At 46.0% G+C, this 27083-nt stretch overlaps 1 protein-coding gene across 1 annotated transcript; it reads right to left on the bottom strand.

Moving 5' to 3' along the window:
• On the bottom strand, positions 1-26262 carry FAH (fumarylacetoacetate hydrolase). The gene is made up of 14 exons (XM_077317541.1): positions 26014-26262; positions 21807-21917; positions 20714-20835; positions 19540-19589; positions 16361-16451; positions 13985-14082; positions 13775-13827; positions 12405-12504; positions 11531-11661; positions 10761-10836; positions 9191-9237; positions 7566-7667; positions 6246-6363; positions 1-194 (listed from the first exon to the last, which is right to left on the bottom strand). Exons 1-14 carry the CDS (start codon positions 26092-26094, stop codon positions 118-120), a joined length of 1257 nt encoding a protein of 418 aa, XP_077173656.1. The 5' UTR covers positions 26095-26262; the 3' UTR covers positions 1-117.
• Positions 26263-27083: the final 821 nt, after the last annotated feature.

Here is a 27083-nt window from a genome sequence, read left to right on the forward strand (position 1 = left end):
TTTAGTGGTTTAAAAGCTTTTTGTTCTAATAAGTCATCATGGCAAACACAGGAAGAAACGCACTAAGAAAGGGATTTCTCCTGCCCCTTCCTCTCAGATAGCCTTAAAAGAAGATACTCAAATCAGTTTGGCGGGGAGCACTTTTCCAGAACAATCTCCAAAGCCAACTCGGTAACCATCGCCTTGGCAGTAACCTGCAGGATGAGAAAACAAAGTATTTTTTTTTTTTTGACAAAATAAATTTTATTCAATCTTTGATTATTGACAATAGTTGTTCATGTTATAATTACATTTCTCATTTTCTCCCTCCCTCACTCCACCCCCACCCTCCACCCTACCTGCCGTTTCCTTATAACTCTTTCAACCATGTACACAGCTTCTTGATCCCGCTCAAGGCTTTATTCTTACTCTCCCTGTTCCCAGTCGACCTCAACCAATGGAAATACTTTGTCCAATTACTATTTATCCTTTCCTTTTTCTCTTCCCATAAGGCCTCCCCTCTTAAACAGATCACTATTTCAGAGCTAACATCCTCATAGAGATACTGAAACCAGCTTTCCCATGTCCACTTTGATTTATCTTTCCATCCCCTAGCAACAGCGGCTTGTATTGCAAGTACCATGGCTTTATATAATTTGAGATCCTTTTTTTCCTTTAAATCGTATCCCAAAATACCTGCAAACAGCATATTTGCTTCTTTCACTATTGTAATTCCTAGAATATTTTCCATTTCCTGAATTATATTTCTCCAATATCCAGAAACTTCGGTACACTCCCACCACATATGTATATAATATCCCTTATCCTTTCCACAGTGCCAACATTTTGGGGTCAGCCCTTTTATCATATACGCCAACTGGGCCGGCGTTCTATACCATTTCCAAATTAACTTTCTAGTCATTTCCTTATATTTGTCTAATTTTATCTGTTTATTTCCCTTTATAATTTTATGTACTACTTGATCAGGCAATTGGATGTCCCTCTGCCATTTTATTTGAATCACACGTCCTATATAATCCTCATCGCTTACCATTAGCTTATATAACACCCCCACTACTCCTTTTTTTGCAGTTTCCATTCTTTGCATAGTCCCCTTCATCCGACTATCCTTAGATAATATCCCTAAGCGTGAGAGTTTACTCATTGCCTCGTATAGTCCGTGGACCCTCAACCAATTCCTTTCCCCCAACAATTCCATACATTTTTCTTTTGATATCATTACTCCCGATTGGTCTAATAAATCCTTTACTCTATTCAACCCTTTCTTTTTTAAATTTTCCCACCATATAGGGTCATCTAGTTCTTGTAGTAATTCTACTGGTATCCATTTCACGAAGTCTGCTGACCATACTCCTTCCCATCTTTTCCAGGCTCTGAGGGCAACCGCCCTCGGCCCTGTTGTTTCTTTAGTTTCTAATGTTAAATTCTTTGTAAACACCCCCCATTTTCCTTTCCCCTTATTTACTTCGTTTTCTATCCTTACCCATTTTCTTTCTCTGTTTATCTCCGCATCCAATAAATGTTTAATTTGAAATGCCTCAAAGTATCTCTCTAAATTTATTAGGCCCCATCCCAACTCCTCTTGTGGAATATAAATTAATTTTTGTTTAAACCTAGCTATTTTGCTTCCAAAAGTCCAATCCCTCAGCTGTCTATTCCATTCCTTAGCTTGTATTCTTGGTACTTCTGATGGGAGTACCTGGTATAAATAGCTAAGCTTTGGAATTAAAAACATTTTAATTGCTCTAATTTTAGTTAATATATTCATTGTTTTAGACTTCCAAGCCTTCATGTTTCTGCGTATCTTCTTCCATATTTCCTGGTAGTTATTTTTTCCTATTTTGTTTATTCTTTTAAAAATTTTTATGCCTAAGTATTTTAACATTTTACATCCCTTTGGTATATCTGTTTCTTTCTCCACTAATATCTGATCCCCCTTAGGTATGTTAAAATATATAATTTCGGATTTCCCCATATTGACTCCTAACCCTGAATATTGTTCAAAGTCCTTTAATATTATCTTAATTTCCTTGACTGCTGTTAGTGGATCTTTAAGTACCAGAAGAATATCGTCTGCAAAAAGATTAAGTTTAACCTCTTCCTGACCCACCTTATATCCTTCTATTCTAGGGGAGTTCCTTATTCTATCTGCCAAGATTTCTATAGCCATTACAAATAATAAGGGTGACAATGGGCAACCCTGCTTTACCCCCCTTGAGATTGGAAATTCTTTTGATCTGCCTCCATTTATCCATAGTGTTGCGATTCCTTGTTTATAAAGCTCTTTTACAGCTTCCAAGAAGCTCCCTTCTATTCCACTATCCCTTAGTGTTTCCCAGAGAAAATTATGTTCGACGGTATCGAAGGCTTTGAATATATCTAGTTTCAATAGTGCCAATTTTTTTTCTTTATGTTGCTGTTTATGTGCTAGTACATTTAAAATATTCCTTATTGGGTGGAAAATTTGTCTGTTTTTAATAAATCCATACTGGTCCTCCCCTATTATTTTTGGTAATATTTTTTCTAATCTGTTAGCTAAGACCTTGGCGAATATTTTGTAATCTTGATTCATCAAACTAATAGGCCTATATGAGCCAACATCTTTGGGATCCTTAGACTGCTTTAGTATCACCACCATCTCTACCTGTTTCCATGTATTGGGGATGTTTCCGCCTGTCATTATATCGTTAAACAAATATGCCATTTCTGATATTAATATTCCACTCATTTCTTTATAATATTCGGCCGTATATCCATCTGTCCCCGGGGATTTTCCTATTTTTAATTGTCGAATTACCCCTTCTATTTCGGATGCACTTATATCCTTATTAAGGGATTCCTGATCTTCTTTAGTTATTTTTGTGTACCACTTCTCCTTGAGTTGCCCTTTTCCTGAGGACTCATATAAACTTTGGTAATATTTGACAAACGCTTCTCTTATTAGGTGCGAATCCACCAGCTCCTTCTGGCCCTGTCTTATGCTTTTTATTCTCTGTTTGTCTTTTTTCCTCTTTAAATATTTGGCTAATTTCTTTTGTGAGTTTATATTTGATCTATGCCATTCGCTTTTAATTAGGGTTTCCCTTTTCCACACTAATACTAAATCTTGGGAGTCTAAATCATTTTTTAAGATCTGGATTTGTCTTTGCCGTTGTGTGTCAAATTTATTTTGCTGGTGTGCTTGCAGAATTTTTATCTGCCCCAATTTACTTTCAATTTCTTCATCTCTCTGACGTTTTAATAACTTTTCCGTCCAGATTAGGTGTCCCCTCATAACGGCCTTCGCTGCGTCCCACACAATATGGGGCTCCGCCGATCCTATATTTTCTTTAAAATAATATTTTAGCTGTTTCACTATATTTTATGAGAAAACAAAGTAGTCAGATAATCTTTGGGGTAAGAGCATGGCCTTGTTTGTTGTGGCCCTGAAGCTGAGGAATGAGCTCCCCAAGGACACAAGGGACACATTAGGCAAGTCAAAGGCTCCCTGATCTCTTTTTAGATGCTACCAGGTTTATATTGAAGCCTGTCGTTACAAACCTAGCCTTTCAAACAGCATACCCCAAACAGAATGGAACACATTTTCCTGAATTAGGAAAGCGATGTGCCCCAAAATACACCGTTTCATAACCACACTTAGAGAATGCACCCTCCTGCGTCTCTGGGGAATCATGGTTCTGACTGGAAGGAGGTAAACTCAGAGTGAGGACTCACTCAGAGATGCAGCAGGCAGCCTCCTCAGGATTATCAGGAAAAAAAATTTCACAGTCAGAGTAGTTCAGCAGTGGAATAGGCTGCCTAGGGAGGTGGTGAGCTCCCCCTCACTGGCAGTCTTCAAGCAAAGGTTGGATGCACACTTTTCTTGGATGCTTTAGGATGCTTAGGGCTGATCCTGCGTTGAGCAGGGGGTTGGACTAGATGGCCTCTATGGCCCCTTCCAACTCTATGATTCTATGATAGCTTACCAAAGATGTTTTTTGGCAGCCAGGCATTAAGAAAAAGGCAATGCAAACCGATAAGAAAAAACAAAGAAGATGCTGCCATAATGGTTTTTTTGTGGGAATGCCTTGCACTGCTGGCTACAGCTCTGTCAAGTGCCATGCAACAGATGCAGGATGGAGAACCCCCTGACTGCAGCTGCTTGGTTTAATACAGGAAAATCTAATTGTTGAACATCTCTTCACAACTAGTGTCCCCACCATCTCATCTGCTTCCCAATACTTTTGAACTGTAAAAAGTCAAAGGCACGTTTGACATTCTGCTGCAAGTCTGAGATGCTTGGGAATCATTGCTGCACTCCAGAATATGGGGAATGTCCATAGCCCTGAGGTAGGACATCTGTTTTGCATGCAGATTGTGTATAGTTCAGTCTCTGGCATCTCCAGTTAAAATGCCTCTACTGAAGACCCTGGAGAGCTTCTGCCAGTCAAGGTATACAATAGACCTTATAATACAGGCTCATACTAGATAATGGGAGGGTCAGGGCTGCATCTCAGTAGAAGAGCCTTTGCCTGGCATGCAGAAGGTCCCAGGTTCAATCCCCAGCATCTCCAGTTAAAAAGATAAGGCAGTAGGTGATGGGAAAGACCTTGACCTGAGACCCTGGCTCAGTGGCAGAGCCTCTGCTTGGCTTACAGAAGGTCCCAGGTTCAATCCCCAGCATCTCCAGTTTAAAAGGACCAGGCAGTAGGTGATGGGAAAGACCTTGACTGGAGACCCTGGCTCAGTGGCAGAGCCTCTGCTTGGCTTGCAGAAGGTCCCAGGTTCAATCCCCAGCATCTCCAGTTGAAAAAGATTAGGCAGTAGGTGATGGGAAAGACCTTGACCTGGGACCTTGGCTCAGTGGCAGAGCCTCTGCTTGGCTTGCAGAAGGTCCCAGGTTCAATCCCCAGCATCTCCAGTTTAAAAGGACCAGGCAGTAGGTGATGGGAAAGACCTTGACTGGAGACCCTGGCTCAGGGGCAGAGCCTCTGCTTGGCTTGCAGAAGGTCCCAGGTTCAATCCCCAGCATCTCCAGTTGAAAAAGATTAGGCAGTAGGTGATGGGAAAGACCTTGACCTGGGACCTTGGCTCAGTGGCAGAGCCTCTGCTTGGCTTGCAGAAGGTCCCAGGTTCAATCCCCAGCATCTCCAGTTTAAAAGGACCAGGCAGTAGGTGATGGGAAAGACCTTGACTGGAGACCCTGGCTCAGGGGCAGAGCCTCTGCTTGGCTTGCAGAAGGTCCCAGGTTCAATCCCCAGCATCTCCAGTTGAAAAAGATCAGGCAATAAGTGATGGGACCTGTAGGGCTACTGGCAGTCAGAGGAGACAAGACAGACATTGATAGACCAAGAGTCTGATTCTGCCCTAAGGCAGGGCGCTTCACCCCTCTTAACAGCCAAACCATCTGTTATCCAAGTCTATGAATAGGAACTCCCGGGTGCCAGAGACTGCCAATTGGATGGGAGGAGGGCCTTTAACACTGTTCCCCATCACCCCCAAAATCCCCATTCTGTATTGTTGCCAAAAGAGTTCTGAAGGAGAGACAAAGCTTGTGAAGTTTATGGCTAGCTGTACTCTTGATGAATAGTTCTGGGCTTATCTTATCATGTCCCTGCAAAGATTAAGTGGATATCTACAGAGTATCGAATGCATGAATCCATCATGATCTGTAAAGGAGACAGGATTCAAATTATTCCTTGCAGGAGGCGGGGTGGGGGGGTGGGGGGAGAGTTGCAAGGAAGACGGAAGGCTGAATTTGTTTCATAGGTCCTAGCAAGATCCAAAAGGCAGAGGAGACAACTGTTCAAGAGAGCACAGCACATCTGGTCTCAATATCGCCATCGCTCTGTGGCAGAGCCTCTGCTTGGCATACAGAAGGTCACAAATGCAATCCTCAGCATTTCCAGTTCCCAATCTCAGGCAGAAGGTGATGAGAAGGACCCCTACCAGACACCGTGGAGAACTGATATCAGTCTGGGATCACAAGTTGTACCTTAAAACAGGGGTAAGTCAACCTGTGGTCCTCCAGATGTCCATGGACTACAATTCCCATGGGAATTGTAGTCCATGGACATCTGGAGGACCACAGGTTGACGACCCGTGCCTTAAAAGAACAAGGGTCTGGCTCAACTTCATATGTTCCCTTAGCCCTCCTCCTTGTGCTGGTGTTTCACTTGGAATCAAACACCCATGTTGCTGTGACTTAAACCAACCCCACATCACATCTAGGCTCATTTTTCCCCCCACTCCATATGGACGCGCACCTGTCATGATGACTTCATCCCCATCTTGCAGAAATTTGCGGGACTGGCCATTGCCGAGGTCAATTGCTTTTGTTCCCTTCCAGGACAACTCCAACATGGACCCGAAGTTCTCAGGATCCTGAAACACGAAACAAAGGCAGATATTTTATTTAGCATCAGGGCTGTGTGTGTGTGTTTTTTTAATGGTTCGTGACATTTGGTGCCACTGGCCTTCAAAACTCAGGGATGCTCAGCCATCCTAGAAAGCGTCAAAAAAAACCCCTTTATTGATTCAGTCTATTACTAATATCAGCATTCAAATGGGTAGCCATGCTGGTCTGAAGTAGATCAATAGAATCAGAGTCCGGTAGCACCTTTAAGACCAACAAAGATTTATTCAGGGCGTGAGCTTTCGAGTGCAAGCACTCTTCGTCAGACTAAGAACTCCCTACATGACCGTGGGAATATATAGCAAAAATTAATTCTGTTACATTAGTAAACTGTGTCACAACATCCAAATACAACCCATGATAATTCTTTGCCAAAACAGCCAATCAATCCCCTTGACATTCGGTTGTTATTCACACAAACATGGGAGAAATCAAACTGTCTGGGAAAGTGATCAAAGGCTATCAAATCACCATAGGTTGCTTGGTGGAGGTCCACTATATTTGCTGCTGTGAAGATCACAGAAGGAACTCAAGTCCCCAGGTGTGCCAGTGACAGTACTCACCTGCCCAAATCCAGAGCCCTCAAACTGCCTGGACAAGACACACAAGACCGCCCAGAGCCATCGGGAAGGGCGGCATAAAAACCCAAATAAATAAATAATTTAAATCCAGTTCAGGACTCTCAGTAAACGTGGTAGACTGGGGTTCAATCCAAACTGGATCTTCAGGCACCTGGATCTTCAGGCACCTGGATCTTCAGGCACCTGGATCTTCAGGCACCTGATCAAACCATGTTTGTTGAAAATTTGGTTTTGAAGGGGGGGTGAGGCAGAGCAAGTGTGATGCTTTTACTTCTAGGGAAACCCCAGAAGCAATTGCATTAGCTCTAGCAGCTGCTATAGCAAAACAGGATGGTAGCCTTCACCATTTCCAGCATTTCCAGCCATTCCTAGAACTACACTGCTGATTCCAGGGTTCTCCCGGAAATAACATCATCATTGCTCACAAGGCTGAAGAGTTTTAGAAACTTCCCTACCACCCTCGCTTGGAGTGGCAGCAGGGAACAAGCGCTTCAGGAGACAGATCCCCCACCCCCAACCAGGGGCATAGTCCTTGGAGATAAGGCCCAAATATGATCGCTTGGGATAAGAAGGTTGCTGAAAATGCTTACAGGCCCACTGATGGTTCCAGAGGCCAGGAGGTCTCCAGGACTGAGATTGCAGCCATTGATGGTGTGGTGAGCCAGCTGTTGCTTCATGGTCCAGTACATATGCTGAAAATAAAAAAAAAGAAGCATTTTAAGGTGCTGGTTACACAGTGGTCTTGACTCAGCAGGTTGCATCCTTCCCGTACTAATCAAAAGAGATCAACTGTCCGGGACTACCTTTCTCCTGACAACTCAGAATCTTTTACAGCAACTGGGGAACACTGCTAGAACTTAAATTGATCTATGAGACTCACTGGTTTGCTCCCCAAATCTACATTGCAAGCACAAACACAGTGAAATCCATCGTACTCTCTTCCTCTAGTGCAGGAGTAGCCAAACTGTAGCTCTCTAAATGCCCATGGCCTACAATTCCATGAGCTCCTGCCAGCATGCTGGCAAAGGCTCATGGGAATTGTAGTTGATAGACATCTGGAAAGCCACAGTTTGGCCACTCCTTGCTCTAGCCATCCATGGTTGATGGTCAGCATTTTCATCTCCTCAGGCGTGCCATAGGACATTCAATACCTTTCTGTTATCCTGTTGAAATAAATGGTGGTCATTTTCTTCTATAGCAAAAACTTAAGAAAGGAGTAGCAAACAGCACCACTGGAAGCCAGATATCTGTTTTGGTCTCACATACAGTCCACAAAAGCCCTGCCATACAACTGAATGGTAGCCATTTGCCATACAAGTGAATGGTAGCCGTTTCTTACAAGAGAAGAAAAATAAACTGTCCAGAAGCCTCATATAAATCATTGCTGGCTCCTTCCAGAAGACAGAAAATTATAGCACACTAGATCGAATCCTAGAGTGGGAAGGGGCCAGACAGGCCCACCCCTGCTCAATGCAGGATCAGCCTAAAGCATCCAGGAGAAGTAACAGTCCAGCCACTGCTTGAAGGCTGCTTGAAGACGGTCAGAAGCATCCCAAAGCAGGGTATTGGGTTTTGTATCCAGTATTGCCAAACTAGATGCATTGAGGTCATCTACGTCCACACAATTGACTTCTCAAATCTTAAACAAGGGCATGTGGTGGGACAGACCACCTCAGCATCTCTGTGTTCGGCATGTGTGGAACTGGCCTATGGCCTGATATACCCATGAAAGAGCTGTCGTGGATCAACCGTCAGCATTACTGGAAGAAGCTTAGACCCATCCCAGTCAGGTTTCCAGCCTGACCATGGGTGGGTTGGGCGCTTTGGCACCCGAAGCAGCCGGTCGCTCCTGATGCAGCCAGCGCCGCCCCACACCGCAGGGGGGACGGGAGGCATGGACTTCCCAACACTCTAGGAATTTCCCAGGCCCAAACCGGGCAACTCCAGTCAACAGTAATTCTGCTAATTAAAAAAAAAATTACAAGGAATGTTTAGGGGGAATACGGCAACTGTTAATGACATCCTCCCCACCTACAGTTCGATGTCCACCCTCCCATCTATTGCTTCATCTGGCTCCATTTATACACCCCACAGGAGCTGGGTTAACTGGATTTGCTGCAGTCCTAGAACAGTGTCAGAGAACAGCTGTAAGTTCCAATCCCTGCTTAGCCAAGTATTTGAAAAGCAGCAAGGGAAACAGGGAAAGGTTTCTTACCTTAAAGTTTGATTTGCAGATAGTAGCTGGCTTGCTCATTCCCTCCCCTGAAAAAGAGGTAAAGGACACAGCGGAATCAGGACCATGCTGCCTTTTCAATGAAAACCAAACAGCTGTCTCCAGGTAACCCTACCTCTGTAGCCTACAGCGGGGGTAGTCAACCTGTGGTCCTCCAGATGTTCATGGACTACAATTCCCATGAGTCCCTGCCAGCAAATGCTGGCAGGGGCTCATGGGAATTGTAGTCCATGAACATCTGGAGGACCACAAGTTGACTACCCCTGGCCTACAGGATAGCAAATTAAGTCTACAGGGAAGTGTTCACTTAGTGTCCATAATTTATTCTGCTTCCACGAGTCACAAAGAGTGGCAAGTGGGTAAAATTTGAGATTTTGGCCCATGAGTGTTCAGATGATGAAATCTAAGTGCACAACAGTACTCCTGCCTTTTCTAGAACAGTATTCACACACTCGTTCTGGCCAATGATCTTTTTCCTGCAGTGGCGAAAGTCCCAAGCTGGGATAACCCAGGTCCAAATCCCTACTCAGCCATGAAAATCTCTCTCAGCTGAATTTACCTCACGAGGTCACGGTGAGAATTAATTGAAGGAGAAAAGCAGGTAATCATCATCACCACATCTTTATTTTTCTAGCCCGCCCTTCCAATACAGCTAGGAGCAGGTAAACAGCGTAATGAAAACAATAGGTCAAAACAGGACCATCTAATCGCCCCCAACTAAACACACCTGAACAGATGGGGGGGGGGGGTAACGTTAAGGAGCCTTTCTCTTTCCTATCTCCCAGTGGTGAAGCCAGGACTTCTGGGTGGTCATTTTATTCTGGGCCCTGTTCATACGCCTGGTGTGCAGAACTGATTGTCCGCGGCGCCCTGATCTCCTTCTGGAGAGTGTTCCACCAGGCTGGGGCCAAGTACGCTTTCTGGAGCTCCTCAGGAGGAATGGTTCTAACCAGCTGAGAAAGGCAGGCCTATACGCCAAGGCCAAGAGAGCATTGGCTCTCTGTGGGCTCTGACTATACCCAATGCCCACTCCTTTTGGTGCAGTCTGTTGAAGCCACCTAAGACAGACCAAAGAGTACCCATCTTGGGGAATACACTCTCTCCTTGAAAACAGCAAGCATTTCATAGGCTCCGCCTTTCTATGCCGTACAACCAACATAAAGAAATATGCCAAAGCTCACATGGATGAGCGCTCAATAAGTCATGAGAATAGCGTGCGGGTGAAATGGCAACAAAGCTTGGCTTTACCAGATGCCCATCTACCTGTCCCTGCCACTTTGATCCACTAAAGATTAAGGAAAGACATAAAGCAGGATTTTTGAATACTATTGTGGCTAATGGACTGATTGTTCTTTTATCTGCAGAGATCTCGGAAGTTAAGCAGGGATCAGCCTTGGTTAGTACATGGTCACTGCACAGAACCAGCTAATGGCAAGCCACCTCTTGCCTTGAAAATGTTACGAGACTGCCATAAGTTGACTACATTCTTGACAGCGTTTCCCAGCACCATTCCTGACCTTCTGCTGGAGCCCAGATGCATGAGAGGGGGTACCTTTAATAGCGACAAAGAGGTTGACATCAAATGTGTAAGGCTGGTCATCACAGAGGTAGGGAAGAGGTTTGGGGTCCTGGAAGAACAGAGTAGTGTTATAGCCACTGTACAAGGTGACCGATCAAAATTCCTGGCATAGAGAGAGAGAGATCTGAAACTGTCTCTCTTGATCCTTGCCCATTATCCATGGGGATTTCCCTTCACTTTTGCCATGCACCCCCCTTGGGTTTTCTTTTTTATTCTCAATTGATTCCCTCCCCCGCTTCAGTACTCAGTTCCCTTTCTGGTTGCTGTTTCCTTGGTTTTTCCGAGAGTGGTTTTGTACCAATTTCCTTCTTGTTTCACTTCACAGCTGAAGGTAATTTGGAAGCTTACACACTCACTTTGATTTCTCCTCCGCCCCCACCCTTTGCTGTCCCCCAAAGGTCACTCCCTGCCTCCATCAAGGTTGTTCTACCCACTCTGTACATTTTGGCATTCATTGGTGGGCAAGCTCCAACGATGACTTTTTGCCCTCATTTTGCATTTAATTTTTTTTTTTTTACAAGTGGCACGAGTCTGCCAATGCTATGGTCTTATCACTAGTCTCGGTTCGCTTGGGCGGGGGGGAAAGAAATGACAGAGTGAAAACATTCTTCTCCGGCAACTCTCCAAGAAGCCTCTTCTTGGAGAAACTAATGGTTCATTCAACCTCACAGCATCAAATGCAGGAAGAGTTTCAAAACATAGGCCAAAGTCCAAGCTGGGAGAATCAGTTCAAGATTGCTAACCTGGATGGGGTTTGGCAGAGCAAATGGCTGCAGAGCTTCCATGGTGACCACCCAGGGAGAGATGGTTGTTCCAAAGCTCTTGCCCAAAAATGGGCCCAGAGGAACATATTCCCACCTCTGAATGTCACGAGCTGGAAAGGGGCAGAAGACAACAGCAACAATATCAGTGTACTAACTGTACTATTTAAAACTGCTCTAACTATCAGGAACTTCTTCATGATGTTTAGACGGAATTTCTTTTAAATTAATTTCATCCTATTCGCTCTGGTCTGTCCCTCTGGGGCAAGAAAGAACAATTCTGCTCCATCTTCTATGGCACCCTTTTAAATACTTGAAGATGGCTATCAGATCCCCTCTCAGTCGTCTCCTCTCCAGGCTAAACAGACCAAGCTCCCCCAACCTTTTTTCATACGTGTTGGTCTCCAAACCCCTTACCATCTTTCCCCTCCTCTGGACACGTTCCAGTTTGTCAACATCCCTCTTCAATTGGGGTGCCCAAAACTGAACACAGTACTCCAAGTGAGGCCGAACCAGAGCAGAGTAAAGCGGTACTCATTTTTGTATAGTTCCTTCTTTGGGGGCAATATTCCATTGGTAGCACAACAGCAGGATCATAACCTCCTAAAGACCCAAGCTTAGTTAGCTCTTGTCACCTCCGTGAGCAACTCCTACAGTGTGCAGTCATTTAAGACACCCATCTCCACAGTATGAGCACACGTTTGTCCAGTCAATGTGAGGGCAGTTGAAGTCACCCAGTATTCAAACATTTTCCCCTTCAGCCATTTCCCATCTCCATATGTCTCCCTTCTCCATACATCTCCTCTTACACGTCTCCACGGGCTTCTTCCTAAGGAACAAAAGCTGCATTTCTTACCACTCCAGTCATTCATTAGAACCATCCCGAAGATGTGTTTGTGAGCTTCATGGATGGGAATGGCCTCCCCAAGCCTATTTCCAGGGCCCACAAAGAATGCCTGAAAAACAGAAGATGAACTTAATAAGGGTTGCTGTTTTACACAGAGATCCATGAGTTTGACCATTAGGCGAACTCAAGGGCTACAGAGAGATAAACATGCAACTTACTCCATTTGTTTTCTTTAACTGTATTTGGGTAACAAAGGTCCTTTGCTGCTTGGAAAATTGTGGAGGTAATGGGGCCAAAGGGGCAGAATTGAGGGGCAGAATTGCATATACTAAATGAGCCAACCAGATTTCTGGCTGCAGGAATCCCTATGTATCTAGGGGCTTAACAATGGGTGAACCTGCCCAGGGCAGAGTCTGCACTTACTTTGTTTATTCCATTGTCAATTCTGTTGAATTCAGATCGGTTTGAACTCAGGTCTTCTTCTTCCCCCCCCTCCCCACTGAAACAAGAAAGTGTTCTGCACATGGTTAGGGTCGTTCAGAAGGGGGAGTGGGAGCCAAGTCTCTTTCTTTCTTTTCTTGAAGGGGGGGGGGGAGAGGAGCCAAGCAAGGAGCCTCTTTCTTTTCTTGGAGGGGGGGGGAGAGGATCAAAGAATGCAGAGGAGGGAAAAGGTATCCAAGACTGACAGAAGTTGAGAGAAATTAGGGGCTTCTCCTTTAAGGCAAGCTTGTCACATGAACAGCTTTGTCCAATCAGGGGTTCTCTACCATGGACCAAAGCCCAGATTCAAAACAGCCTGCTTTCTCAATCTGGATTTTATAAATATTGAGTATTAAAAGCACTCCAAGATATCGCACAATAAAGGTAAGATCACTCCGGATCAATCCTTCTTGCTGCAGAAGGAAAATTTAAATCGCCCCAAATCAAAATGGAAATCGCATTCTGTGTACACGGCAAGGACTGAATCGACCTGGGATTGGAATAAAAGCTCCGTGCAGTTTACACCCAGGTCTTCCGAGCATTCCTGCCTCACACTTTGTCTCAGTGCACAGTAAGAACCGAGGGGCTCCTAGAAACTGTTCACATTTTCATCCCACCCTTCTTCCAAGGAGCTCAAGATCTGTAATTTCCCCTTCCCCCCATTTAATCCGCACAACCCCCTTGTGGAGTAGGCTAGGCCAAAAGAGTACAAGGTTGACCCAAGGTCACCGTTAAGAACAGTCACATCCTTCTAAGCTTACTGACTTCACTGGCTACATTAGAATTGCACTGCCAGTGAGTTTCTAAGCAGACCCCCGTCCTGGACCAGTAAACTAAGCACAAGGGGGAAAGGAAAGGGAAACGGAGGTGGGTGGGTAGAAAAAATAATCATCTCCTACCATTTCTAATTCAAGATCCAGAAGTTTGCAGGGACCAAACACTGGAGGTTGATCTGGCATGGGAAATGGAAGAAACCACCAATAAGCACATTATGACCAAGAGGGAAATGCACCGGAGATTAAAAATACCTGACAAACATTTCACTGTGCATACATCGCCTGCCATTTGTCAAATGAAAGCCCACTCCAGTGAGACAGGATAAGACTCACCATCATTGGGCCTCATCTGCCCCAGTGGTCTCCGAATGGCCGTCCCAGATATGACGATGGAAGAAGCACGGCCATGATAGCCAACAGGTAAGTGCAACCTTGGAAAAGAGAAATGCTCACTGGCTTGATACAAAACTACGGAGCCATGGTTAGATGGCAAACACAGGATATGGGTCTCAAACACAGGTCTGCTTAGCGTCCCTCTATCTCCTCTCCAGCTGGTCCTCTGGCCTGCCCATGGAGCGAGCCAGAACATCCATGTCTACCTTCAATGTGAAAACAGAGCAGAAGACAAGTCAATGCCTTACTCTGAATCCAGCCACTGGTCTAGCAAGGTCAGAATTTTCTACTCTGACGGCCAGCTACTCTCCACAGTCTCAGGTACAGGTTTATCCCCATCACCTGGTCTCTAAACTGGAGATGCAGGGGACCAAACCTAGGCCTTCTGCATGCTAATCAGAGGTTCTACCACCAGGTCACAGCATATCACCTAGTTTGGGTGTTTCCCACCACCACTGATGTTGTCAATTATTTCAAGGATGTAGTTTCTATCGTTTCATAGAGCATAACAGACATATATTTGAAACTCCCCAGTTTTCACAGTTTTCACTCCCTGCTTGTACACAAACTGCTGACGCCCACAGAACAATTTCTGTTTAGTTTGTTTTTCTTATTGCTGTGGATTTGTTCTTTAGTTTGCTGTGCTACACTATTTTGCTCAATGTGCAGGGCCAGTTTTCTACCCAAATCCTCTCTTGGCATATAAAACTGTATCACAGTTAAAATTAGAATAAGCAAGCATAAAAAGGCAAAGGAAATACAAAGAACCCAAAAGGAATTTAAACTATTCAGCAGATTATCCTTAACAGTGGTCCTGAAGCAATTTGACTGCACCTTGCAAAAATCTGGCCACGTTTTCTATTATTTCTGTGCTGCTATTATCCAAGAGGAAGGAAACCTTAAGAAGCCCCTTAAGAAAAGTTTATTTATCAAAATGGGGCTCAAGTATTTTAATCAAAGGCTTGTATAAAAAGGACAATACAAAAAGAATTCATTTTGCCAGGCATTTGGTGGAGGCCAGTGCATGGAAGGAGGTAGCCCCTTCTCCAAAATTTTTCGATTCTGAAACGCTGAACATCTACCTTCACATTCAGAACATCTAGCCACCGCACCAACCTTGTGGCATGGACTGGGTTGGACTGAATGGGGCTGTTGGGGAGGGGTGAGGTTTTACCGCTGCTTGAAGGATTTTACTGTGTTTTGCTTCGTCTACGGTAAACCAGCACAAGCCAGTTTGGCCTGAAAGCAGCGGTCAACAAGTCAAATAACTAAACAATATATGTAAATAAATCTTCACAGGAAGCATCTGTGCGTTTTTTTTCTACATCCAGCCATAGGGGAGGGGCTTCCTGTCTGGTACGCAGAAGATTCCGATTTCAGTCCCTGGCCTAAAATGGTCGAGTAGTAAAAGACTTCTGACCTTGGAGAGCCACCATCAGACAGAGGAGAGAAGATTGACCGCCATAGCCAAGTTGAAGGCTATTTCATGCATTCATGTCCTAGAGCAGGGGTAGTCAACCTGTGGTCCTCCAGATGTCCATGGACTACAATTCCCATGAGCCTCATTTAGTCCATGAACATCTGGAGGACCACAGGTTGATTACCCCTGTCCTAGAGCAGGGATTCCCAACCAGGGATGGAGTTGGTTGAGGCCAGCTATATCTCAACCTTGGACCTCCCTCCCACTTCTTCTGGCCCTCCCTTCGCCTTCCAACTCTTAACACCCAACACCTCAGCTGGCTGTAAACTAGCATCGATCCTGGTAATCTTGTCCGATGCAATAATTTGATTTTATATTGTGGAATCCATTGGTTTTCCTGAGTTTTTACATTCTGTAAACCAGCCCAAGAGGATACGTCCAAGAGGGTGGGATAAAGGTAAAGGTATCCCCTGTGCAAGCACCGGTCATGTCTGACCCTTGGGGTGACGCCCTCTAGCATTTTCATGGCAGACTCAATACGGGGTGGTTTGCCAGGGCCTTCCCCAGTCATTACCGTTTACCCCCCAGCAAGCTGGGTACTCATTTTACCGACCTCGGAAGGATGGAAGGCTGAATCAGCCTTGAGCCGGCTGCTGGGATCGAACTCCCAGCCATGGGCAGATGGCTTCAGACAGCATGTCACTGCCTTACCACTCTGTGCCACAAGAGGCTCTAGAGGGTGGGATATAAATCCCTAAATAATAAATAATAAATGAATAAAAACGAAGTGAACACTTGCAAGGGTGCACCACCTCCGCGTAGACATCCTGATCATAAATTACCCGCAGTTCTAAAATGATGAAACCGAACGCTGCCTCGGGGCAAGAACTACTGACCAGTTGGGCATCAGTGCATTCTCTCTCCCTCGGAACATGATCCCGACATTCGTAGCATGCTGCCAGGAGGAATAGAAATCTGTGTAGTCACCTGGAAGGAGATGTTTTCAAAGATGCAGTTAACTACACGCGTGAGTTATACAAGTTTCACATAAAGTTCTGAAAAGCTGCACAAAATAAAATAGATTTCTTTCCCATGACATTGTATGAAGGCTATTGTAGGGGGGGGATGCAACAGAAATACAGAAATGATGCTAAAGTCTCCTGAAAATAGAAAACTGACCCGGAATTTTATTTTTCTCCGTTTGTTTGGTCTAGTGGTTAAGAACAGCGGCTTCTAAATCTGGAGAACTGAGTTTGATTCCCCACTCCGCCGTATCCAGCCAGCTGGGTGCTCTTTCAGCCCCACCTAACTCACAGGGTGTCTGTTGTGGGGAGAGGAAAGGGAAGGAGATTGTAAGCCACTTTGAGACTCCTTCGGGTAGAGAAAAGCGGCATATAAGAACCAACTCTTCTTCTTCTTCAGTAATATCAGGGCTCTCTCAGCCTCACCCACCCCACAGGGTGTCTGTTGTGGGGAGAGGAAAGGGAATGGGACTGTAAGCCGCTTTGAGACTCCTTCAGGTAGGGAAAAGCGGCATATAAGAAAAAACTCTTCTTCTTCTTCAGTAATATCAGGGCTCTCTCAGCCTTACCCACCTCACAGGGTGTCTGTTGTGGGGAGAGGAAGGAAAGGCAGTTACAAGCTGCTTTGAGACTCCTTCATGTAGAAAAAAGCGGAATACAAAAAATAGCTGTAAAACTAGTCATTTAAAAGGACTGGATCTATTTTATACACATTTACTGCCCCCTGGTGGTCTGTATGGGAAATTATTTAACTTTCAGTTTATTTTGACCTATCCTTTCTGAATTTCGGCTATTTTGAGCCAGTAACTGGGTGATCAAAAATAGGAGTCATTTAAAGAAGAAGAGTTGGTTCTTATATGCCGCTTTTCTCTCCCCGAAGGAGGCTCAAAGCGGTGTACATTTGCCTTCCCTTCCTCTCCCCACAACAGACACCCTGTGAGGTGGGTGAGGCTGAGAGAGCCCTGATATCACTGCTCGGTCAGAACAGCTTTATCAGCACTGTGGGAAGCCCAAGGTCAACCAGATGGCTGCATGAGGGGGAGTGCAGAATCGAACCTGGCATGCCAGGTTAGAAATCCGCACTCCTAACAACTACACCAAACTGGCTGTCAGGATCCTCTAAACTGGAACAGGTTCCTGATGTTTCATAATTTATCCCTTGGGAATGCAGGGCTTACAGTGCTGGGCTACAGTCTGGGAAAACCCAGGTTGAAACAGCTAATCTAGCACAGAGCCTTGCTGGGTGACCCTGAGCCCCCTACCCACCCAGTCTCACGTCACTCACAGAGATGTGTGAAGATAAAATGAAGATGGGGAGAATATTGTAAGCCACTTTGTGTCCCTATTAGGGAGAGGTGTGATATAAATGAATATTGCTATGTGGTTATTTAGACATGGCACCAAACCAAATTGGTAGTGTGTGAAGGCTTTGACTTACACAGTCCCTCCTTTCCCCGTGCATGACAATTGCATTGTTTGTGGTATATATTATTCTTTCACGTTTTGTGCACACTAAGTCTATAATGCAGTTGTATGCACTGTTTGCATGTATTATGTTTTATTGCATTACTGTTAAACTGTGAAATCCACCTTGGGGCTCCATTAGAAACGCGGAATGAAAATGAAGTTGGGAAGAAGACACTAGTACAGTACTGGCTAAGTTCTAAGGCAGAGTTTTTCTATGTTTTGACCATGGAGTGACCCCTGAAATATTCTTCTGACTTCAAGTAACCTCAGAAGTGATTCCAGCAGGCCACACCTCCCTGCTACACCCTAGAAGTTACATGTGCATAGCATCATCATTACCACTAATGCAATAATATACTTGTTAAATATTTATCTGGCTGCAGTGCTGTATCAAATGAGATTTGATTTGATTACTTGTTAAATAAGAAGTTAATTTCATTTTTGTGTGTGCAGTACCTTGCCTGAGCAAAAAAAGGAAGTGTTCGCCTCAGCTGTCATAAAGCCCATCATGCAAAGCTGCAATTATCCTCAGGGGAAATTATCTGCGTGATCTGGAGATCACTTTTAGCTTTGGGAGATCTCCGGGCACTACCAGGTGGTTGGGAATCCTGGAAAGACCTAAGAATCTATTTACCCAGGGTTGGAAATGGCTGCAAGGGCAAGGAGAAACTTGGAAAGAAAGGTATCCTTGTGCACGCTGTGCATTGTCCTTGCACTCAGCTAGGGATGTCAACTTCCAGGTGGGACCTGGGGATCCCCTAGAATTACAGCTCACCTCCAGGGTATAGAGTGAAGCTTCCCTGGAGAAAATGGCAGCTTTGGATGGTAGACTCTGTGGCATTGAAAACAATCCTCTCATGCTTGAATATCTGAACCACTTTCCTTGCAACAGCGTTTCTCCAGCCACTTTCTGCAGCTGGGCTCTGAGAAGAAATATTGAGAGAGGGGGGAGTGGGAGGAGCCAATGGGGGAAGGGCAGGTTCAGCTCTTCCCTCCCACTCCTTTTCCATTGTGTGTGAATTCAACAAGGCCACCAGGCAGATGAGCAGAAAGTCTCCCTGTCCTCTGGACTCCTCCCTGTGTGTGTGTGTGTGTGTGTGTGTGTGTGTGTGTGTGTGTTATTTTAAAGGTAAAGGTAAAGGTATCCCCCGTGCAAGCACCGAGTCATGTCTGACCCCTGGGGTGACGCCCTCCAGCGTTTTCATGGCAGACTCAATACGGGGTGGTTTGCCAGTGCCTTCCCCAGTCATGACCGTTTACCCCCCAGCAAGCTGGGTACTCATTTTACCGACCTCGGAAGGATGGAAGGCTGAGTCGACCTTGAGCCGGTTGCTGGGATTGAACTACCAGCCTCATGGTCAGAGCTTTCAGACTGCATGTCTGCTGCCTTACCACTCTGCGCCACAAGAAGCTCATTTGTGTTATTTTAAAGAGTACTAAAAATGGAATTGCCTCTCCTGCAGTCTGAAACAATTCAGTCGAACCCTGGCTTGATTCTGCTGCACCCGCTGCCGTAAGCAGAGCACTTCTTTTGGAAAAGAAATGAAGAGGCAGAGACAGGGAGGTCGAAAATTCAGGCTACTTACGAATGTCAGCAGGAAGGTGCATGATGGCAGAAGTCTGAGGCACAAATGCGCTGAGAAACAGAGAAGGACATATTTACTCTCTCACATGAAAAACTTGAGGCAGGTAAGAAGTACTGTATACAACTCAGTATAAGCAGGCCCATGGACAAGGTCTTGCTGGGCTTCTTCTTAGAATAATGGAATAAACGAGTTGGAAGGGACCTTATGGGTCATCTAGTCCAACCCCCTGCCTTATGCAGTTCACTCACATCCCTATCATTCATCTACAGTAACCTGCCACCCTTGAGCCTTCACAGAATCAGCCTCTCCGTCAGATGGCTGTTTAAAAATCTCCAAAGATGGAGAACCCACCACCTCCCGAAGAAGCCTGTTCCACTGAGAAACCGCTCTAACTGTCAGGAACGTCTTCCAGATGTTTAGATGGAATTTCTGTTGGATTCATTTCATCCCATTCGTTCTGGTCTGTTCCTCTGCGGCAAGAGAACAATTCTGCACCACCCTCCATATGGCAGCCTTTTAAATACTTGAAGGTGGTTATCAGATCCCCTCTCAGTCATCTCCTCTCCAGTCTAAACAGACCAAGCTCCCCCAACCTTTCTTCATATGTCTTGGTCTCCAAACCCCTCACAAGTTTGTTGTCCTCCTCTGGACACGCTCCAGTTTGTCTACATCCCTCTTCAACTGAGGTGCCCAAAACTGAACACAGGACTCCAAGTGAGGCCGAACCAGAGCAGAGTAAAGTGGTACCATCACCTCCCATAATTTGGACATGATACTCCATTTGATACAGCCGAAAATCCCATTTCCCTTTTTAGCCACTGAGTCACACTGCTGAATCATGTTCAATGTATGGTCTACTAAGACTCCTAGATGCTTTTCGCACATGCTACTGTCAAGACAAGTTTCCCCCATCTTATATTCGTGTATTTGGTTTTTCCTACCTAAATGCAGAACTTTACAGTTGTCCCTCTTGAATTTCATTTTATTCAGTGTAGCCCACTTCTCGAGCCTATCAAGATCATCCTGTATTCTGTTGCTGTCTTGAGTTGTGTTTGCTCTCCCTCCCAGTTTAGTATCATATTTAATAAGCATCCCCTCTAATCCCTCTTCCAAATCATTTATAAATAATTTATAAATATTGCAGGCCACCTTCACCCATAACCAACTCGTTTACCTTTTGCGTAATTCCACATTATCTCTCAGCGTTGGCTCGTTGGCAGAGAGCAGCTTTTGGAGAAATGCCCTGGCTTCCTTCCATGCTTCCCAGCCCAGTCTCATGAAATGGTTCAGAACTGGCTGCAAAGGAGAGAACGTTAAAGCCCGTGTCTTCCCTTCCCCTCCCCACTTGGGAACTGCCCACAAAGTACGGTGCTGTGGGACAAAGGTGACTAACTGCGCATGGATGAACAAAACAGAGGCCGCCAGACCAGACTAACCCATACCATGCTAAATCAGTCGTGCAATTCACAAACCATCACTTACCAAGGGAAAATGTCAATTTCATAGAATCATGGAGCTGGAAGGGACCTCATGGGTCATCTAGTCCAACCCCCTGCACTGTGCAGGACCCTCACAACCTTATTGCTCATCCACTGTAACCCGCCACCTCCTTGAGCCTTTCACGTCAGTCAGGTCAGCGGACCACCATTCACTGAGGGAGTGCCTACTTTGTATGCAGAAGGATTGATCCACAGTTTAAAAGATCTGATAAGAGATGATATGGAAGATAAAACCCTGGAGATAGCCACAGCCCTTCACAACAGATATCACTGGCTCTGACAGAGCAATGGCAAAGTCCTTTAGGTCAGGGGTAGTCAACCTGTGTTCCTCCAGATGTTCATGGACTACAATTCCCACGAGCCCCTGCCAGCATTTGCTGGCAGGGGCTCATGAGAATTGTAGTCCATGAACATCTGGAGGAACACAGGTTGACTACCCCTGCTTTGGGTCATAGTTTAGCGGTAGCTTTGAATACAGGAAGCCTCAAGTTCAATCCCAAGAATCTCCAGGAACAGATGATGGAGAAGACCAGGTCATGAAGACCATTGGACTAGATGGCCTGTATGGCCCCTTCCAACTCTATGATTCTATGATTCTAAGACCTCTGCCTGACACCTGGAGCCCGGCTTATCTGTCAGAGAAGACAATACTGCCACATTCTTTGTGCATCCCAGTTTCTCAGGCACCAACTGACCACCCCATTTCTCCCTTCTTCACTGAAAACCTCCCAAAGACCTAGCCACCAGCACTGTTTTCTTGTTCAATACCTGGTCGAAGACATGGGGATGTTTCGAAAGGATTGGTCCATTAAACAAGTGCTTCACAGCACTGAGATCCAGCACTTGGTTCCCGATGGCGACTCCAATCCTGTGCCTGGGCTACAAGGAAAGGTCAGGAATCCTGGATAAGTTAACGTTAGAGTTAAAAACAACAGCCTCCCCTGTTTCACCCCAATTTCCATCACTAGGATACTGAAGTGGAGAGCCAGTATGTAGGACGACGATGATGATGATGTCTTTGATATATATACCACCCTCCCTAGCGATTCAGGGTGCTGAACCACAAAAGTACATTAACAACAATAAAACATGGACTTTAATAAAACATTAGTAAAAGCACATCTCAAAATCTAAACTACAAACAACGGAGCTCTTCCGCCTAGCATTTTGTTGAGGCTGGGCTGAGAATATGGGGTTTGGCATCAGGTTCCCCTCCCCCTCGGGCTCCCGAGCCCGGTATTACTGGACCCAGGATGCTGGTGATGTACCCCCATTAAAGGTAAAGGTATCCCCTGTGCAAGCATCGAGTCATGTCTGACCCTTGGGGTGACGCCCTCTAGCGTTTTCATGGCAGACTCAATACGGGGTGGTTTGCCAGTGCCTTCCACCATCCCTAATCTTGATGGGAACCTACGCTGGACAGAGGACTGGAAACGTTGAGGAATGAGTCATTATTGTGACTGCCATGGGGTTTGTGGATATGGGGGTGGCAACTGTATTTTATGATGTTTTATGGTTATATTATGTTTTTATGAAATATTTTATTGTGAATCACCGCAAGCCAGCTTGCTGCAGAGGGAACAGAAGGTTGAAAGAAGGTGAATGTCCATTACAGCAGGGGTAGTCAGCCTGTGGTCCTCCAGATGTCCATGGACTACAATTCCCATGAGCAAATGCTGGCAGGGGCTTCTTAGGAATTGTAGTCCATGAACATCTGGAGGACCACAGGTTGACTACCCCTGCATTACAGGGCAAGAAAATGTGATGGAGAAAGACGTCCATTTTTTCAGAAGATTTCAGGGTAGATTTCTAATTGTTCCTCCTCTCTCAGGATTTCTCATCCTTTCACCCACTTGCAACAATGACTTTTTGGCACAGAATATGCAGAACTGCAGGGCACAGACAGGGCACAGGGCACAGGGCACAGACAGGTAGGCATGCAGCACACACACCACCCTGGTTGTTTCCCTCGGCTACCAATTTGCGTGTTACAGAGTCAACAGGTTGGGTCTTGCATCAGAGTCACATGCAAATTCCAGGTTCTCCTCAGTGGCTATATGTGTGGTACCTGGTTTGGGATGTGCACCTCATCCTCAACACTCTTTTTCCCCAGCTTGCAATGGTCCCGGGGGTTCTCCAACCGTCCCAGATAGTTCCTAGGATCAGTCAGGTCAGGAAAACGGCACTGAGAGAAGGAGGCTACAGTCCCGCTCCCGTGCACACCACAGTCATGATCCAACCAGCCAGTGCCACACACACACGGAAACAGACGAAAAACCCACAACCTCACCTGACAGACACAGAACGAGAACCCCAGAGCCATTCTGTCTATTCTGTAACATGTGAATTGGGAGAGCCAAAATCACCTCAACTCAGACATCTCCTTGAAAGTAAAAGGGGGGAGGAGAAGACAACTGGGAGCAAGCCATGGTCATCTTTAATCGTGAAAACCTAACACGTTTGCCTTGCCACACTCCGGCAAAGAGAGAAGTTAATTTCTAAACTGCGGGTTATCCATTAAGCCATAAGTTTCTGACACACTGTCAAGTGATTGTCCTTGAGTTGCCATTTAGGAGCACTGGTCAAAAAGTTACCACATACCCCTAGAGTTCTTTTTGGTTTTCAGGCCCTGCAAGTTCAAAATCTGAGCAGGGACAGAGGAGATGCATTTTTTACATCTAATGCATGGCCACTGAAGCACTATAGAGTGCACAACTGCCGTATGGCATGCATGGTGTAGTGCAGGGGTAGTCAAACTGCGGCCCTCCAGATGTCCATGGACTACAATTCCCACGAGCCCCTGCCAGCAAATGCTGGCAGGGGCTCATGGGATTTGTAGTCCATGGACATCTGGAGGGCCACAGTTTAACTACCCCTGGTGTAGTGGTTAAGAGGGGTGGCTCAGAGTGCCTAAACATCATAGAGCAGGGGTAGCTGGCAGGGGCTTGTGGGAATTGTAGTCCATGGACATCTGGAGGACCACAGGTTGACTACGCCTGTCATAGAGCATTTAGCTCAGTTCAGAACCCTACAATCTGCTCTTATAGAAGGCTGGTCTGCATGTATTTCTTATGCTTTTTGTTTATGTCCATTTCAGTCGTGAATGTTAGAATCCATTGATTATGTCAAGGGTAGTCAAACTGCGGCCCTCCAGATGTCCATGGACTATAATTCCCAGAAGCCCCTGCCAGCGAACGCTGGCAGGGGCTTCTGGGGATTGTAGTCCATGGACATCTGGAGGGCCGCAGTTTGACTACCCCTGGATTATGTGCTTATATATTGCCACTTTTTACCACGATATTTGCACCCAATATATTTTGCCAATCTTGTGCAAATTCACAGGCAGAACAGGCCACTTTTATACCTGTCTTCTCCTGGCTGGTAGCTCTACCAAAATTACGTTTGATGCGGCATAATAGTCCACAGCAGCTTGCTCAATAAGGCAAAAGAAACTGACTGACTCCCAGTAAACTTACTGCTGTTTTTATGTACAGATTTATTCTATGATATTAATAGTTTTATCATTTGTTGCGCAAATGACAGCTGTGTAATTCTGGATGTGTCTGTATGCTGATCTTGAATCATAATAAAGCAATTGTTTGGGAGATGGTTTCTAATCTGGTGAGCTGGGTTTGATTCCCCGCCCCTCCACATGCAGCCAGCTGGGTGACCTTGGGCTCTTCACATCCCTGATAGAGCTGTTCTCACAGAACAGTTCTGTCAGAGCTCTCTCAGCCTCACCTCCCTCACAGGGTGTCTGTTGTGAGGAGAGGAAGGGAAGGCCATTGTAAGCCACTTTGAGGCTCCTTCAGGCAGTGAAAAGTGGGGTATAAAAACCAAACTCTTCTTCTTTATCCCTCTCCTTTATCGTCACAACACCTCTGTGAAGTAATATAGGCAAAGACTGAATGGCCCGAAGTTACTTTAGTACTCATCATGAAAAAATGGGAATTTGAATCTTGGTGGTCTTAATTCTTATATGCTAAGGTTCCACATTATAGTATAGGGCAACAGTTTGGGTTCTTTAGGGTTCTTTTTAGAATACCTTAATCTCAGAGGACACTCTCTGGGTTTGAATCCCAACTGAAAAGGTTGAATCTCTCCCCCCCCCCCCCCAATTTGCCTTTCACCAAAGCACAGGCATGTCTAAGATGGGGGCATTTTGCTCTGCTCTCCGTTCAGTCAGCTGCCAGCTACAGAGACCCCATGGGCCCACAGAGAAAGCCCAAACAGCTCCTCCACCCCCAGACCCCACGGCTTGAAACCCAGAGCCGATCTATCCCTGCCAGTTAAACACACACAGGTCTAAGACAGGATGTCCTTTGCCAAGGCAAAAAGGGAAGGAAGGAAAGGTAGCTGTCACAAAGTGGTTAGGAAATAGGGGCAGAGAGGAATGAACAATTAGGAGGATCTGTTTGCAAGCACAAAGTCTGACAACCCCCCTGCCCCACACACACACACACACACACACACACGCACCAGCACCTATAGCTACTATTCCATTATGAAAGATTCAAATGGGTTGGTCTGAAGTAGCACAATAAAATCAGAGTCCAGGAGCACTTTTAAGACCAACAGAGATTGATTCAGGGCGTGAGCTTTCGAGTGCAAGCCCTCTTGGTCTTAAAGGTGCTACTGGACTCTGATTCTATTATTCCACTATGGTTCTGCTTGCAATGAAAGCAGAGCTCTCTAGGGGCAGGGGGAGTCAACCTGTGGTCCTCCAGATGTTCATGGACTACAATTCCCAGGAGCCCTTGCCAGCGAACGCTGGCAGGGGCTCCTGGGAATTGTAGTCCATGAACATCCGGAGGACCACAGCTTTAGAAGCCGCTCGGAGAGGTGGGGGCGAAATGCAAAGCGCAACATAAACCAAAGACACCATGCCATTTCTCATGCCACCTCCCGCCTCGCCCTCTTCAGGCTGGCAGGACCCTGAGAAGCGGAGGATCGAAGAAGTCGGAGAAAGACTCACTTGGTCCCTGGTGGAGAAAACCCCGTAGGGCAGATTCTGAATGGGGAAGTCCGAATTCGCGTCCACGGGAACGAAAGACATCTCCAGCCCCGGCGGCGGCGCGGGACAGAAAGAGAAGCGCCAGCTGTGGCCTCGGAGTCTGCGCACTGGGCGAGCCTCCCCCGGTTCCGGATTGACACCAATCAGACCTCGACTCTCCGCCTCCGCCCTCCCTTGGCTGGCGGGCCCGGCCAGTTAAGCAATGCTGGTCCTTGGCCGCGAACTTCGCCACGTGGGAAAAGTTTTAAAGGAGCGGAGATGGGCTTCCTGGCTGCCGGGGAGGGAGCATTGCGTGCAAGCAGTGCATGGAGAGCCAGGCCAGCGTGGCATGGGGCATGACGCGACACACTTGTGCACAGGGGTCTTTCAGCCAGAGGGGTCCTTTTCGTTTTTCTGTTCGTTTGCACCAACCGTATAGAACACGGGTACTCAAACTGCGGCCCTCCAGATGTCCATGGACTACAACTCCCATGAGCCCCTGCCAGCAAATGCTGGCAGGGTCTCATGGGAATTGTAGTCCATGGACATCTGGAGGGCCGCAGTTTGACTACCCCTGGTATAGAACTTTTTCTAATTGCACTGGTTCGGTGCTTATCAGTTTTGCAGGCAGCAAAAATAACTCAGATCTGGACAGTCCGGGGCCTATTCTGCACACATCGGATGATGCACTTTGAATGCGCTTTAGAAGGAGATTGTCCCGCTCCGCAAAAGGACAATCCAGCGGCCAACGCACATCGAAAGTGCATTATCCGATGCGTGCAGGATGGGATCTCGTGAACTGGATCTCGTCAGCTCGCGGGTGTGCGAAGTTGGATCTGCAATTTGGACGCTAGAACTCTGTGGGATACTCCGCCCGCGACACCCACGCAAGTGACGATAAACCGCTTCTAAACATATTTTGCCTTGAAACTATAAAGGTTAACAGAAGGTGCCATGTCCCTGCTATACAGCTCTGCCACAAACAGGTTACACCAGCTTTTCCCAACATTGTTCCCACTGAGAAACCCCCGAAGCATTATTCAGGCTTCTAG

This window comes from Paroedura picta, chromosome 18 (genome assembly GCF_049243985.1).
Source record: "Paroedura picta isolate Pp20150507F chromosome 18, Ppicta_v3.0, whole genome shotgun sequence".
NCBI classification, from domain to species: Eukaryota; Metazoa; Chordata; class Lepidosauria; order Squamata; family Gekkonidae; genus Paroedura; species Paroedura picta.

Excerpts from the sequence above, each read along its gene's own strand:
- FAH (XM_077317541.1), bottom strand. The coding sequence starts at position 26,094 with ATGTCTTTCGTTCCCGTGGACGCGAATTCGGACTTCCCCATTCAGAAT. Across the intron at positions 12,505-13,774 it reads TGGATCTTGAATTAGAAATG|GCATTCTTTGTGGGCCCTGG; the intron begins GTAGGAGATGAT and ends TCTGTTTTTCAG. Across the intron at positions 6,364-7,565 it reads CTGGAACCATCAGTGGGCCT|GATCCTGAGAACTTCGGGTC; the intron begins GTAAGCATTTTC and ends TTCGTGTTTCAG.